Consider the following 16,418-nt stretch of genomic DNA (forward strand, 5'->3'; position numbering starts at 1 on the left):
GTATTGCCTGGGGTGCACACTTGGGCCCCCCGAAGGTGCAGGGTATCTGGACCACAGAACAAAGGAAGCTGCAAGTAAACCAGAAAAAAAAATACTGTCAGTCTGTCTAGCCATCAAAGCTTGTCAGTGCAAACTGAACCCCAGGAGTACTACAAATGTAGACAAACAACAACACTATTATGTGGTACATGGGGAACCTACCGTCTGTGCAGTCTTGGATTGAAAACATTTCTCTTGGCACAGGGTTTACAATGAACATGCAGCATACCACACCCCAGGTCAGAACAACACCCTAGCTCTTTGAGGAAAGGTTTTCTGGACCTCAACAAGTGCATGCTGAAAAAGAGAGATTTTCCTGGACGTTACCCTTCAATGGGGTCACCCCGGTATAGACTACTTTGCTTTTCAGCAGTACAGACAAGTACAAAGGTTCTGCTGTAGAACCTAACGGACAAAGGACATGGAGAGCTGATGCCTTTTCCTTCAGATGGACAGACGTCTTTCTCTATGGCTTTCCACTGCTGCCCCTGATTCTCAGAGAACTGCTAGAAGTGAGGTTAGGCAGGTCGAGCATGATGCTTTTACCACTTTCTTGCCAAGGCGATATTGGTTCTTCCTCCTCTTGTCTCTCAACAAGGGGCAGTATTACAGTCTTCCACAGGTGATCATCTCAGTCAGCGAAAAGGGTCCGTCATTCATCCTGACCTGACCACCCTCAAACTAACAGTTTAGAGGATTGGCTTTTGACCCCAGATAATGCAAAGTACTCTACAAAAGTGCTGTCTATCCTGAGAGGGGCAAGTACCACCATAAAATCATACTTATCCAGATAGTAAAGATTTTCTTCTTGGTGCAAAACCAAAGACACTAGCCCTCCTCATGCAGACTTAAATCTAGTGTTGGAATACCTTTCGGAATTGTTTCACCAGGTTTTTTCTTATTCAAGTGTTAAAGTGCATGCTTCTGCCATCTCTGCCTGTCTGACTTTCTCCACCCATCTGTTCTTGACCCCACCTGAAACAGTTTAAAAGGGGTCATACACCTCAGGCCTCCCAGGCGAAACCCTGCCCCATCTGGGATTTAAAGATCACGTACAGCCACCTTTTGCATATACCTGCAGTCTTTGTGTTTCTTGGATGACAGGATGGCTTCCCCTCTATAAATCTAATGTACTATATATTCTATTTCACTTTACTTTTATTTCCTACTCACAAACTTTGGCTCTCCGTGGACTGACTTACGAAGACAGTACATTTTTGCCTTTGCTTCATTGTGCTTGCCACTTTGATCATGCAAACTTGGATCTTTCCTGCATTAGCAGGTTGGGTCTCTTTCCTCTCTTTTTTTGTAAATAAATGTCATGCTAATGCTGCACACAGGCTGAGTGTAGTGTATCTGCTTATTAATAGAATAGGCCTTGCATTAGCATGCATTTTCTGGAAAAAATGAACTATAAACTATGAAACTCTAATATCTAGCATTAGTGACTGTAATCCATAGTGATTTACTAGAAAATCAAAAGTATTATGTGGGATGGACAGGGTAAAACAAAATAAAGCAAAATCAAGAAGATTCCACAAAAGTCATGGACAGATGAAAGGTAAGATTCATTGACACTAGGCAAAATCAGGGACATTTAACAGTTATGGAGTTTGTGCTGCATGTGATATGCTTGTGAAACAGAAGCAGCCTTCACATTTATTTTCAGATTAAAGGAAAGCAGAATGTATAGGGGTTTGAAGACCAGATTAACCAATAGTGTGTAACTAACTTTAGAATTGAAAATTTGTCAAAAAGTACAAGTAAAACTGCTTTAATCTGAAAATCCTGTCTCTGTTTGCCTTTCTCCCTCGTCTGACTATGTAATGTACTCTGCTGACCTCTGTTGTGTCAGCACATCAGCAAGTCATCAGAACTTCCTGCAAAGTAATCAGTGTTATGGCTATGGTAGACATTTTTTGAGAGATCTTCCTTAAAATGAAAAGTGAGAATGTAAACTTAAATGATAGAAGGCAGCTAAGGTGAGCAACTACTGAAGAAATTAATTTTGAAAACAGAGAGGCTACTATGATGTTTGCCAATTTGCACATGATTTTAAAATTGTTTATTGAAACAACTGACCTTACTATCTTTTGAACTAGCAACATGTGAAGTTGTTCAATCTCGCCGTTCATTCATCACTGATGGGTTCAGAGCCGATCCTCGGCTCCGACATGGCAGACTAGCAAGCTCAAAGTTCTCCAGTAGCTCGAGACCCCACCCCTTGTCCCATAATGCACTGCTGGAATTACCTCAGATCTAGTTTGCCGTGGCACGGATCTCTTGGTTTCCAGCTTGGCTCGAGACTTTTTTGGGAGTTCAACTTTCAGCAAGTTATATTTTTTTCTTTTTTATATACCCTTGTTCTATTCTTAGTAGAAGATATACTAGATAGTAAATAGTAGTCTTCTGTGTTTTTACCCCTTTCCTCGGTATTTCTATCTTGCCTTCAGCCTTTTGGCCTTAGGATTAGTGATTAGTCAGTGATCCCCTTTGGGACTATTGTTTTGGATCTCTTATTACTGTTTGTAGTTATTTAGTTGTTAGTGCCCCTTTTGGGCTGTGTGTAAGTTTGTGTGAGTTACTTAGTTTAAAACAGCTCTTAGTTAATCAGTGTGCTTAAGTTGTGTAATGTCTGAAGATAAGGACAAGCATCCAAAGTCTGGGTTTAAAAAGTGCCCAGACTGCGGACAGAAAATGTCAGTCACAGATGCCCATGTGCAGTGTAAAATACAACTGACCACGGATACCAAAGTACAAAAAGGATTTATTACTCTGACGTCTCTGCTGAAAAAAAGCCTTCAAGGAGTAAAAAACATTGCAAACAAGTGTACTTAAATACTAATAGTTATAAAGCAATTACATAGTTAAGCAATTCAAATTAATAATCTCCAATTTAGCTCTTCATTTAAACCATGAGGATGCAAAGTATTAAACTTCAAAGTATATAATGCTTCTTTAAACAGAAGTGTTTTTTTTAAATTATTCATATCATATAATGAAACATTTATTTCTTGCCCATGTGCAGTGTGTTTACTGCTTGAGTGAGGTACATCTGTAAGAGTCTTGCAGCATATGTCATTCCTTTTCCACAAGAGTGTTCGCTGAAAGGAAGAGGAAATTGATAGGGGTATCATTAAACATGCCTTTTCTGAGGCATTGTCTGACCAGGATGGAGCCAGTAAATCATCTAAGTCTTCTAAGTCTTCCACTGATTCTAGATCCAAGAAGTGAAGAGGTCAGAGTGTGTGGTGACTTTGGCTCCACTGCCTTTGGAGCCGACAGTCTGCTCTTTTCGGAACCAGGACACGGCTTTGGAACCGGTTGCCGAAAAACCTCCTTCCATATTGCTCCAATCGGCTCCATCTCTCCGCTCTTCCAGGTCCTCTGTCAGCCTATCTGATCTGGATATGGACCAGCTGGTTCAGAAACTCTTAAAGGCACCAGGCCTAGTTAAATTGCTATTGGCTCAGACACAACCGTCGTAGCCGAAGACCACTACCTGTGAATTGTCTGCTCCTCCTCCGAGCCATATCGGACCTTCAGAGCCAGCGGAGGCCGACCTGATGAGTGTGGATCCCTTGGAGTCGACACCTGCTCCAGTGTCGTCAACTCCATCTGCTCGGACGTTCTCAGCGCCGACCAGGGACTCTAGGAGCCGACACTCTCCGGTCGGGTCCGGGGAGGATAGCCGCACCAACTTGTCGGTGCCAACTCTTCCTCTCGGTACCTCGGCTCGGGTGAGCTTGGCTCCTACCTCAGGCTCGGAGCCCACGGCTTCGGTGCGGGAGGAGATCGCGGCTCCATCTGAGCCATCGACAACTCCTCATTGGAGCCGAGGTGCATTCGATGCCATGAGGCGAGTGTTGTCTCCCAAGACTTCCTCATCTCAAGGTCTGGCCTCTTCTTCCCCTAAAGTGCCTGTGTCTGTTTCTGTTTCCTCCGGTCCCCCCACCAAGCGTAGAGACCCAGATCCTCAGGTAGCCCCACAGGGCGCTCCCTGCTCTTCTGTGACCTCTCTAGAAGTTCCCCCAGGAGAAGTTCCCTGGAAGAGATTATGCAAGAGGATGCATTTGGACTCCCCCCAGGAGTTTATCACATCGGACACTGACCTGGATGAATCAGAGGGGTCCCCCAGATCCCCCCTCTGTGGACATCTCCTTTGCAGAGATTCTTGAAATCCTTAGGTAGAGAGGTGATTGGCAGTCCAAGAGCCCTACTGAGGACGAGTCAGTTCTCCTGAAGGCGTTTGGGTCTCAACCTTCCACCTCTTGGGTATTTCCACCCTACGATGAGCTTATGGATCTGGTCTCTTGTAGGGCGTGGGAGTCTCCAGAATCTATGGAACCTGTTCCTTGGAGGCCTAATAAGTTTATTTCAGCCCCTGTGGATAAGTCCTTTTTGACCAAGGGAATCCCTGTTGATGCCATGGTGGTGGCGGCAGCCACCAAAAAGGAAATGTCTGAGACGTCCTTATCTATCCATCCTCCTAATAGAGAATCTAGTATCATGGATAGTTATGGGAAACGCATGTTCAGCTCAGCGACTTTCTCACTCAGATCACTGAACTACTTGACACATTTTACCAGACTGCAGAGATCTCCTTAAGGAGTGCTGTAGCTTCGAGTGTATCCAATAAGATTGCCACTCAACTCTCTACCCTCAATTTGATAGCTCGTCCATGCTTCTTGTATCATATGCAGTTGATGGTTTGAGTAGAGCCGCAGGTACAGGAATCGCTGTCCGTAGGCATGCCTGGATGGGACTCTGTTCCTTCGCGGAACCCTTCAAGTCTTCTTTTACTAATACCCCATTTGACGGCTCATCTTTTTTTGGTCCAAAGGTGAAGGAGACTTTGACCAGGTGTGAGCAAGAAGGAAAGACACTGTCTGCCGTCGGAGTCCGTTTTTCCACCCCCACTCGACTCTTTCCCAAAGGTCAGAGGGGAGGAAAGATGTGGTTCCGGAAAGCCCAAGGAGCCTTTCAAGACACATGTGGAGAGCCCCCCTCCAGAGGCAGAGGAGGGGTTTTCAATGGAAGACGCTGCCCTCGCGGCAGAGGGGGTCCGCAACACCAGGGTGACAGAGATCACTTCTCTGGTCAGTCCTACCAGCGCTCCTGGAGGGAGTTCTGGCTGTCCTACTCTGGAGGCAGTCGGGGGTCGCTTATCTTTGTACCTCAACGCCTGGCTAAATATAACAAATGACAGTTGGGTATGAAGTATCATTTCCAGAGGGTATTTCATACCATTCTCCACCCAGCCTCTTCCCGTCAAAAAAATCCCGGACGTTCCACCCAGTCACTTGGGACAGGCAGCAATAGAGGTACGCCGATTGCTAGAAAAAAAGTCATCCAGCCAGTCCTAGCAGACCAGACAGGGTTTGGAACTTACTCAAGGTTATTTTTGGTTCCAAAGAAAGCAGGGGACTGGAGACCCATTTTGGATCTCAGCAGACTCAACCAATTTGTGAGAAAAAAGTTCCGAATGGTCACGCTACAGTCCATACTCCCCTTGTTGGGGAAGGACAATTGGATGTGCTCGATCGATCTCAAGGATGCGTACTACCACATAAAGATGGCCAAACCATCCAGAGATCACCTGTGTTTCCGGCTGGGAGCCAATCATTATCAATTCCGAGCTCTGCCCTTAGTTTTCACTACAGCCCCCTGAATGTTCACCAAGTGCATGGCAGTAGTCACGGCTCACCTGAGTTGTCTAGGATTCCAGGTGTTTCCTTATCTAGACAATTGGCTCCTTACCTCCACCTCCAGGCATCAACTTCTTCAAGCGAGAGAGGCTGCTCTGACACTCTGCGATCAGCTAGGCATTACAGTCAACTTCGAAAAGTCTGCCTTGTTGCCATCGCAGCATATCGTTTTTATAGGGACAGAACTAGACACGTCAACCACCACTCTCTGCCTTCCGCCAGAATGAATCTCTATTCTTCGCCAACACATCATGTCCCTAATATCAAAGAACAGAGCACCAGCAGCAGAGGTATTGAAAGTTCTAGGATTGATGGCTACAGCTATTCTAGCAATCCCCTTAGCAAGGATGCATATGAGAATCCTTCAATGGCTTCTATTCACGCAATGGTTTTACCAAGAACTTCCAGTGAGTCAGATGATCCTGATAAATTCCTGCAAGAAGGATTTTCAGTGGTGGTTGACGTCTCCATGTCACAATAGGACGTCCTTTCATGCTTCTCCCTCCAGTTGCCACTGTGACCACGGCCGCTTCCCTGATAGGGTGGGGGGGGGGGGGGGGCTATTTCAGGGAAAGACTGCCCAAGGCACATGGATAGATCAAGAATCACATCTGCATATCAATGTCCTGGAGATGAGAGCAGTACTTCTAGCATTGCAATACTTTCAGGACTCTTCCTCTAGGGACAATTGCAATGCAGACTGACAACATGCCAGTGGTCTGTTATCTGAACAAACAAGGCGGGACCAAGTCTTAGCCCCTTTGCCGAGAAGCCCTCTGAGTATGGCAGTGGGCACCGTCATCCCAGCGCTTTCTGTTGGCAATGCACATTCCCGGCAAATCCAACGTAATAGCGGACAGACTGAGTGGAGCAATCTTGTTGCCCCACGAATGGTCCCTCAAACAAGAGATTGCGGACAGGATCTTCCACAAATGGGGCCAGCCTTCCTCCGACCTCTTCACCAGTCACATCAGCAACAAATGCAGAAGCTGTTTTGCCCTAATTCCCACACCAGGTCACTCCCCGAGGAATGCTCTTGTCCACGATTGGCCCCGGGTCTCCTCTATGCATTTCCACCAATTCCCCTGTTATCCAAATTCTTACAGAAAGCAACGTTGCTGGGACGGACAATCTTCCTCATAGTCCCTCATTGGCCTCGGCAGATTTGGTTCCCATTTCTTTATCATCATGTTCTGGAAGATCCATGGATCCTGGACCCAGTTCCAGACTTGACACATCCGTCAGGGGATCTTCACCCGTCATTGCAGACTCTGAAGCTAACCGCTTGGCTGCTCCAATTCTCCGCATAGCCAAGCTCTATAATCTTTCCCATGACGCTAGTTAGATTTTGTTGGCTTCCCACAAACCTTCCACCAGAAAATTGAATTGTAAGTGGAAGAGATTTTCCATTTGGGCTTCTTCCACAACATTGACCCTTATCAAGCACCATTGTCTTCTGTCTTACAATTCTTGACAGAAATATTCAACAAAGAAGCAGCGGCAGCTATGGTAAGAGTACAATTAGCTGCTATATCTAATTTCCATCTAGGAATTCATGGTTTGAATATTATGGCTCGCCAATTGTCTAAGGCTTTTCTAAAAGGTTCCTTTCACATAAGGCCTCCAGTGAGGACACCCTATTCCCCCTGGAATTTGAATTTTATGATCTGAAGTAGTTACTTCATTTGTTCTGCAACCTGTGGGTATTGGATCCGAGCCGGCAGCTTCACTAGCTAAAAGATCCGAGCTCCAACTCCTCCCCCCTACCCATAATCCCCTGCTGCCTACTGTATTACCCCAGATCGAGTTTGCCACGGCTGAAGCAACTACTTGTGAAGAGCTCCTTAGGCTTGGTGAGATCGTTACCTTTTTTCTCTCTGAGAAAATATCTTTAAATTTAATTTTTTTAGTTAGTCGTGTGTTGTGGTATTAATTCCCCTAGTAGAATTAGAGTATTAGAACCCTTTTTTCTGTAGTAGTTTTTATTTGTAGTCGTTAGTGTCTCATGTTCCCCTCCCCACTTAGTATTTGGGTGTGTGTATTTGTAAAAAAGATGGCTGAAGGGCCCAAGGCCGGTTTTTCTAAGTGCTCTGAGTGTGGCCATCAGCTTTCCCCAGCTGATGGCCACACTGAGTGCATTTTGTGCCTGGGAGTGGCCCATTTATCAACGGCTTGCCAAATTTGTGCAGCCTTTAATCCCCGGGAAATTAGGGACAGGAAGAGAACAAGCTGATCCTGGCGGGCTTACTTCCCCAGGACTCGGCTTCTTCTTCCTCCCCCTCAAAGGCTCAGGCTGCTTCCGTAGCCCCGGTGCCTTTAGCTCCCCCCGCTCTGCCTGGGACTCAAACTCCCTCTGCTGTGCAGGGTTCGGGGGACTCTAGTGCTTCTGTCTCTAAAGAAAAGAGACATAAGGAGAAAGACAAGCACAGGTCTCATAAAAGGCGGGCTGAGGCTCACCCCTCAGCCCCCCCCCATCGAAAGTTGTTAGCTCTCCCTCGAGGGTCTCTGGATCCTCCCCCTCTCTGCTCCGTTCTCCTCAGTTCTCGCCGGAGGAGGAGTACCGGTCTCCTTCGAGGTCGTCGAGACGGCCCTCCCGGCCCGCCTCAACGACTTCCTCTAGATCGACCAGGAGCCTTAGCGACACGGACATGGATCGGATGATGCGTCGATTCCTGCAGACCCAAATGCAGATGGGGGTGCTCTTGCCTACCCCCCTCGGGGGGGGAGCGCAGTCCCTCTCTTTGCTCCGATCACTCCTTCTCCGACCCGCTTTAGGGTTTTGGAGTCATCGGATCCAGGCCCTTTCGGAGCCGGGGTTTCGTCGGCGCCGATAGCTCCGGTATCTTCGACCCCGACCGTACCCTTGAGTGTGTCAGATCCTAGCTCTCAGGGCCGAGGGCCGAGCATCGGATCCGTGGGGATTGGTGTGTCTCCGGCGCAGTGTCGGTCGGAGCACACTTCTCTCTCGGATCCGACCGCTTCGGCTCCGATGCCGATCCCTGCTTCGGAGCCGAGGAGACTACTTTCAGAGCCTGGGGAAAGTAATTCTCCTTTGGCTTTTGAGGTAGTGGAGAGGGTGCTGTCGAGGTCTTCCAGATCCCCGGTCCAGGCCTCGGATCCTTCCGCTCCCCCTATGCATGTGGGTCTGTCCTCCATCATCCATCCTATGGGACAGCCTGCTCAAACCCTCCAGTTAGTTCCCTTGGAGGAACAGGACCCCATGGGCGAGCCCTCCTCCGACAGTCCCACCGAGGAGGTGCCTCGCAAACGGCAGTGTAAAAGGAGGCACCTGGACTCCCCTGAGTCCCTCACCACGGACACGGATTTGAATGAAGGGGAAGGTTCCCCAAGGTCACCCCCTGAGGATGTTTCCTTTGGAGACATGATGGAAATGTGTATTAGAGGGGGGTGGTCTGCCCAAAAACCTTCCTCAGACGAATTGGTGTTCCTGGAGGCATTTGAGGCAGGCCCGTCTACCTCCTGGGTGTCCCCCCCCCCCGGCTGACCCCCTGGTGGACTTAATCACTACCATGGCGTGGAAAGAGCCCAACACCGTGGAGCCAATCCCCAGACGTCCCGACTAAGTTCTTAGCCCCCCCGCAGATAGGCAGTCCTGGGCTAAGGGGTCCCCTGTTGATGCCATGTTGGTGGCGGCCGCCACGAAGAAGGAACTCTCACAGGAGAGTTCCTAAGGAATCTCGGGCGATGGACCGCATTGGGAAGCTGATGTTTGCTTCAGCAACCTTCTCCATAAGGGCGCTGAACTATATGGCACACATTATCAGGCTACAGCGAGACTTAATTAAGGAATATGCTGCAGCCCCCCCAGAGTCCATGATGGTCGTGGATAAAAGCACATGTGTGACTCGTATGGCCACTCTAAAGTCCATCTCTAACACGTCTATGTGGCTATTCTCTCATGCTATGGAGGGAGCCGCTAGGGCTAGCGGAGCCGGGGTAGTCTTGCGGCGTCATGCCTGCCTCCGCCTTTGCGATTTCGCGGAACCCTTCAAGGCGCCCTTCACGAATGCGCCCTTTGGATCTTCCCTTTTTGGCAAGACCGTATGCGAGACGCTGGTCCAAAGCGAGAAGGATGGGAAGACGCTGTCTTCCGTTTGGGTCCGCTTCTCGAATCCCCAACGATCCTTTTCAAGGAATCGGAGGGGACAAAAGAAGTTGTGGTTCCGCAAGTCTCAGCAGTCCCATTCGGCTTCGGACCCCTCATCCTCTAGAGGCAGAGGAGGACGACAAGGTGGACGCCGGCCCAGAGGCAGAGGGAGGCCGCGTAACTTCGGGTGTAGGGAACCTTTCTCGGACAGGCCCGCGCAACAGCCCTGAGGGCTTACCCGGCTGTCCCTCTCTGGAGGCAGTCGGGGGGCGTTTATCTGAGCATCTGTCAAATTGGGAGTCCATCACAACAGATCGATGGGTGCTCCGAATCATATCCAGAGGTTACACCATTCCCTTCATGAACCTACCCCCCCAAAGTCAGGCGCCTTCCCGATGTCCCACCCGATCAAAGGGAGGCAGCAGCTTCAGAGGTGTCAAAGCTGCTAGAAAAAAAGAGCCATCCAGCCCGTCCCCCCAGACCAGTCCAGATTGGGCTACTACTCCAGGTTCTTTTTGCTGCCAAAGAAGACGGGGGACTTAAGACCGATTCTAGATCTCTCCGCCCTGAACCTGTTCATCCCCAAGGAGAAGTTCCGGATGGTCACTCTTCAGTCTATTCTCCCCCTTCTTCGGGAGAACGACTGGATGTGCTCCATAGACCTCAAGGATGCGTACTACCACATTCTGATGGACAGGCGATCCAGGAGGTTTCTCCGCTTCCGGCTGGGAGACAGTCATTATCAATTCAGGGTTCTCCCGTTCGGCCTCACCTCAGCCCCCAGGGTGTTCACCAAGGTCATGGCAGTGGTTGCAGCCCACCTGAGACTCCAGGGCATTCAGGTGTTCCCGTACCTGGACGACTGGCTCCTTGCCACCCCCAACAGGCATCAACTCTGCGTTGCAAGGGATTATGCTCTGACTCTCGCCCAGAGTTTGGGCATATCAGTGAACCTTCAAAAGTCCTTCCTTCAACCAGTGCAGGTTTTGGAGTTTATAGGGGCCAAATTGGACACGCGTATCTCTCGGGCCTTCCTAACCCCGGACAGGCTGAACAGCTTATCGCATCAGATCTTAGCGCTTCTTCGAAGCCCAGCTCCTGCGGCGGAGTTAGTCCTGGGGGCACTGGGGTCTATGGCAGTGGCCATCGGTCTCTCTCTTCATGCTCGCTTACGGATGAGGATCTTACAGTGGACTCTTCAAGTTCAGTGGTCACTAGTGTTTCACCCGCTGAACACCCCTATTCCACTGAGCAGAATTTGCAGGGACTCCCCCCTTTGGTGGCTTCACTCGTGGGAGCTGCGAGAAGGGAGACCCTTTGTAATTCCCCCACCCCAAGCCACGTTGACCACGGATGCTTCTCGCCTCGGGTGGGGGGGGCATAGTTCGGGCAGAACCGTCCAAGGCACGTGGACCCCCATAGAGGCCGCTTTGCATATCAATGTCCCAGAGATGAGGGCGGTGCTTTTGGCGTTGCAAGCTCTCCCCGACCTTCTCCCTCTAGGGACTATTGCGATCCAGACAGACAACATGGCGGTAGTCTGGTACATAAACAAACGGGGGGAACCAGGTCTTATCCCCTCTGCCGAGAGGCTACGAGTGTGGGAATGGGCGATATCTACCAACCGCTTTCTGGTAGCAACGCACATTCCGGGTCGGTCCAGCATATTGGCGGACAAACTGAGTCGGGTGATTCTCACCCCGTACGAGTGGTCTCTCAATCCTTCAGTTGCGAAGCAGATCTTCCGCGCATGGGGTTGGCTTCGCTGCGATCTTTTCGCCTCTCCGTCAAACACAAAGTGCAGCGAGTACTTCGCAGTATTTCCCCTTCAGGGGAGACCCCGAGAGATGCTCTGGTGCATGCTTGGCCACCCGGTCTCCTTTATGCTTATCCCCCCCTCCCGCTTATGACGAAGTTCATTCAGAAAGCACGTCGGTTGGGGAGCAGAGTTATCCTCATAGCCCCATTCTGGCCTCATCAGAGCTGGTTCCCTTATCTGCGGTCTCACAGTATAGTTCCTCCATGGATCGTGGATCCCATTCCAGATTTGATTTCGCATCCTGCGGGATACCAAACCCCGAACCTGCTAAACCTCATGCTTGGTTGATCCAGTTCCTCTGATGGCTAGGACTCCCGGTATCTCATCACCAGTGAAGGCCATTCTGGTGGCGGCCCATAATCCTGCTACCAGAAAAATTTACAACAATAAATGGAAACATTTTTCCATCTGGGCCGAAGGCAAAGGCCTGGATCCTTTGACAGTCCCTATTCCAACGATTGTGGATTTTTTGTCGCTAATTTTTCAAAAAGGAGCGAGCGCTTCCACAGTTAAGGTACAACTAGCAGCCATTTCAGCCAGGAGGGTTTCAGAACTCCAAGCTCTGTGCATGAAACCCCCCTACCTCATTTTTCACAAGGATAGAGTGTCTCTCAGGACTAACCCATCTTTCCTACCAAAGGTGGCTTCAGAGTCAAATATTAACCAGTGAATCAATTTACCGGTATTCTTTCCAAATTTTCAGAACAAAGGGGAGTACACATTGCACAAACTGGATGTACACAGGCAACTACGTTTCTACCTGCACAGGACTAAAGATTTTCGCAAGTCTGATCAGTTGTTTGTGTCTTTCGCCAAATCGGCTATGGGAAAGGCAATTTCTAAAGTGACCCTAGCTAATTGGATTTCTCGGTGCATAATCTATGGATATACGTCCTCAGGTAAACCAGTTCCTATGGGAATCCACGCTCATTCAACCCGATCCATTGCTACATCAGCAGCCTTCTGGTCCAGGGTTCCTCTGGACGACATATGTTCAGCAGCTACTTGGTCCTCTTCTCATGCGTTCATTTCCCATTATAAATTGGATATGATTTCGAGGAGTAGGGCTTCCTTTGGCTCCGCAGTGCTTCGGAATATCCTTCCGTAAGGCCACCCAGGGTTATTTTTATAGGTAGCTGGGGACTCTGTCCCACAGGTTGCAGAACAAATAAAGTAACTACTTCAGATAAAGAAGTTATGTACTCACCATAACGTTCCATCTGAGTAGGTACTTCATTTGTCTGCAACCGACCCCCCCCTCCATGCCCCCTAACCATATCATGATACCTGGTCACCTGAAAAATGTTATTTTTCATGAGGTTAGGCAGTACGTGATCCTCTGTCGAAGGTGTGAATTTTTGGACTGAGCAAACTCGATCCGAGGTAATACAGTAGGCAGCAGGGGATTATGGGTAGGGGGAGGAGCTAGGAGCTCGGATCTTTTAGCTAGTGAAGCTGCCGGCTCGGATCCGAGGTCGGATCCGATACCCACAGGTTGCAGACAAATGAAGTATCTACTCAGATGGAACGTTATGGTGAGTACATAACTTCTTTTTATCTCATATCATTCTTCCTCCTTTTGAGCCTGCATCATCTTGTGAACTAAAATTCTTGTCATGGAAAACTATCTTCTTAGTAGCGATCACTTCAGCCCGTAGAGTGTCAGAGCTCCAAGCCCTTTCCATCAAGCCCCCTTACATGGTCTTCCATACTGACAAGAGTATCTCTCAGAACTAATCCATCCTTTCTACCCAAAGTATGTTCTGAGGTTAACATTTATCAAGTTATTGAGTTGCCCGTTTTCTTCCCTAATCATACCAACAAATTGGAATATATGTTGCATAAACACTATGTTCATAGACAACTTAGATTTTATTTGGACAGAACCAAAGACATTAGGAAATCAGATCAGCTTTTTGTGTCCTTTTCTGAGACCAGGAAAGGTAAACCAGTTGCTAAAACAACCCTAAGTGGCTGTTGGATTTTATCACCTACACATATTCTTGTCATAACATGCCCGTGTCTAGTAAGGTAAAGGCTCATTCAACCAGAGCAGTTTCTACCTAGTCAGCCTTTCAAGCCAAATTGCTTTTGGATAACATCTGTGCAGCAGCCACCTGGTCTAAACCTCACACTTTTATAACTCATTACAAAGTGGATAAGGCCTCCTGGGACAGGGCTTCATTTGGTTCTATGGTTCTGAAGAGTGTACTTCCGTGAGCCACCCAAGATCAGGGTGCTAGGGACGCTACCCATCAGTGATGAATGAACAGCGGGATTGAACAACTTCACATGAAGAAGTTATTTACTCACTATAACGTTCCATGTGAGTTGTTCCATCTCGCCTTCATTCTCACATCCCTCCCTCCTGGCTAACATTTGACCTGGAGGCTGTCTTCATCCTGGTTTTTCAATATGTATTCATTCCTAGGCAGAATAGTTATTGTACTGTTATATGGTACGCAGCAAACAAGATCTGAGGTAATTCCAGCAGTGCCTTATGGAATAAGGGGTGGGGTCTCGAGCTACTGGAGAACTTTGAGCTTGCTAGTCGGCCGTGTCGGAGCCAAGGATTGGCTCCGAACCCATCAGTGATGAATGAAGGCGAGATGGAACAACTCACATAGAACGTTATGGTGAGTACATAACTTCTTTTTCTGCTCCTTTAAAGGTGGTTACTTGGAAGACACCCTACTGATAGCCATTACCTCAGCCAGACGGGTCTCAGAAATATAAGTCCTGATGCGCAAAGAACCCTTCATTGTGTCTCGCAGGGCAAGGGTAACCCTTAGAACTAACCTTTCTTTTATGCACAAAGTAGAATCTGAACTCTCTTTAAATCAAGCTGTTCACTTGTCAGTGTTCTTTCCAAACCCACATAATAAACCTGAGCAAATCCCACATGCCCTGGATGTACGTCAACAAATCAGGTTGTACCTAGACATGACAAAGTTTCCTAATAGAGCACATCGAATGCTAGTAGCCTTTGCAGAAGAAAAAGAGAGCAGACCCATTTCCAAACAGACTATTTCTGACTGGATAGCAAACTGCATTACTTTATCCCCGCCATGGTATTCAGTTACCAGCCCTTGTCAGGGCTCACTCCACCAGACATAGGGTAGCCGCCAGTGCATTTCTTAAAGGTGTCCTTACCCAGGCCAATCTTAGAAGCTGCCACGAGACATCTGCCCACACCCTTATTAAGCATTACCAGTTAGTCAACGCTTCTAGGGCAGGTTTTGCTATAACTATTCTACAGAACCTGCTTTCTCAGGGGCCCCCAGACAGCCTGACTCCACCCTCGCCTCCCAGCTTATAGCTTTGGGGTTCCTCCCAAGAATCAGTACTGCAACATTGACTACAAATAACTTACACACTTACTATAATTGTAGATCTTAGAGTAGATTAGCGTTGTAGAACAAACTCCCACTCTCCTTTCCTTCTGTCTGCTGGCCCTCTCCATCATTCTAGGTGTGGGGGGGGGGTCTGGCAGGTAGTTGTTACCCACCATCAACCAGTGGCTGGCATTTTCCCTTATCCCTGTATAAAACTATGACATCTGGTAGGGTCATGCTTTCCTCATCCATCAGACTGCTGTTCCCTTCCCTAGACAGACTTGAAGATGGTGCCGATGGATGCACCTGTTATACCCTGATGTCCAGACGTCGGTTTTTGGTCATCTGTTGGCTAGGGAAGATGTAAAGCCTCTGAAAATCAGACCACTCGCAGGCTTTCTGCATGGTAGGAAGATCCAAGAATCAGTACTATAACATTGATCTATCAAACATCTATGATCATGGTAAGTGTGACATAGCTGTACTATATGCTGAGTATTCACATTTTTCTTCATAGAGTTATTACAACATTAATATGGATAGAAGTCCCACTTTGAGAGTAACAAAAATAGCATATAAAAATAGGTTGTGTGGATTTAAACTAGTGTTATTGTGGCATATATACTGAAAAGCTTGATACATAAATGTATGCTGCATTATGCTGTGTAAAACCTGCTTTAACTGGGTATGGAAGTATAACTTTTTTATATGTATATAACTTTTTATCTTTTTTTTTCTAGCGGTGTTGAACACACTTAGAAAATTAAGCACAACAACCTCAATTCTCACAGATCCTTCTCTCCTGCCAGAACAAGCAACACAAGCTGTTAACCAGATCGGCACAAGTGGAAATCCTTAATACTGTGTGCTGCGTTTTGCAAACTGTTTTATATATATATATATATATATATATATATATAGATATATATATATATATATATATATATATATATATATATATATATATATATATACTGAGCCAAGAACACAATCACCTACATTTTAGGGAATCTTGTATTGCAGTTCATGCACTTTAAAAGCGGTCATCTGCACAGTCCCGACTGCTCTACTTCTGGGATGTCAGCAAGCCACCATTCTTCAATATTTCAATAGTCAGAGCTTTATATTTTATTACTGTCTGCTCTTGTAAAGTTTAGTGGAAACAGCAAGCTCAGGTAAATGGGCTATGGCACACTGTTAGACACTGGAAGTGAGTGTGACAGAGAGCTCCAGTAATAAGACTTTTTTTGTGAAGAAAAGCTGATATTTGGATTCACTGTTTTTTTTTGTTTGTTTTGTTTGTTTTTTTTTTTTTTTTTTAATTGCTTTGTTTTTGTTTTTAAGTTATGTTTGGAACCTGTTCCCTCCTGTGAACATACAACTTACATTGGGTAATGAAATTATGAAAA

At 47.4% G+C, this 16,418-nt stretch overlaps 1 protein-coding gene across 1 annotated transcript in view; it reads left to right on the plus strand.

The window, feature by feature from the left end:
• Positions 1-15,950, plus strand: part of LOC122799503 (MLX interacting protein) — a gene marked incomplete in the record, with an annotated part of 1,086,811 nt that extends 1,070,861 nt beyond the window's left edge. Inside the window, 1 exon segment of the mRNA XM_044068616.1 lies at positions 15,750-15,950. Within this exon segment, the coding sequence (XP_043924551.1) occupies positions 15,750-15,868 (119 nt within the window).
• Between the last annotated feature and the right edge of the window lie 468 nt (positions 15,951-16,418).

The sequence above is a fragment of the Protopterus annectens genome, chromosome 4.part0 (genome assembly GCF_019279795.1).
Source record: "Protopterus annectens isolate FY-2018-M chromosome 4.part0, PAN1.0, whole genome shotgun sequence".
Lineage (NCBI taxonomy): Eukaryota > Metazoa > Chordata > Ceratodontiformes > Protopteridae > Protopterus > Protopterus annectens.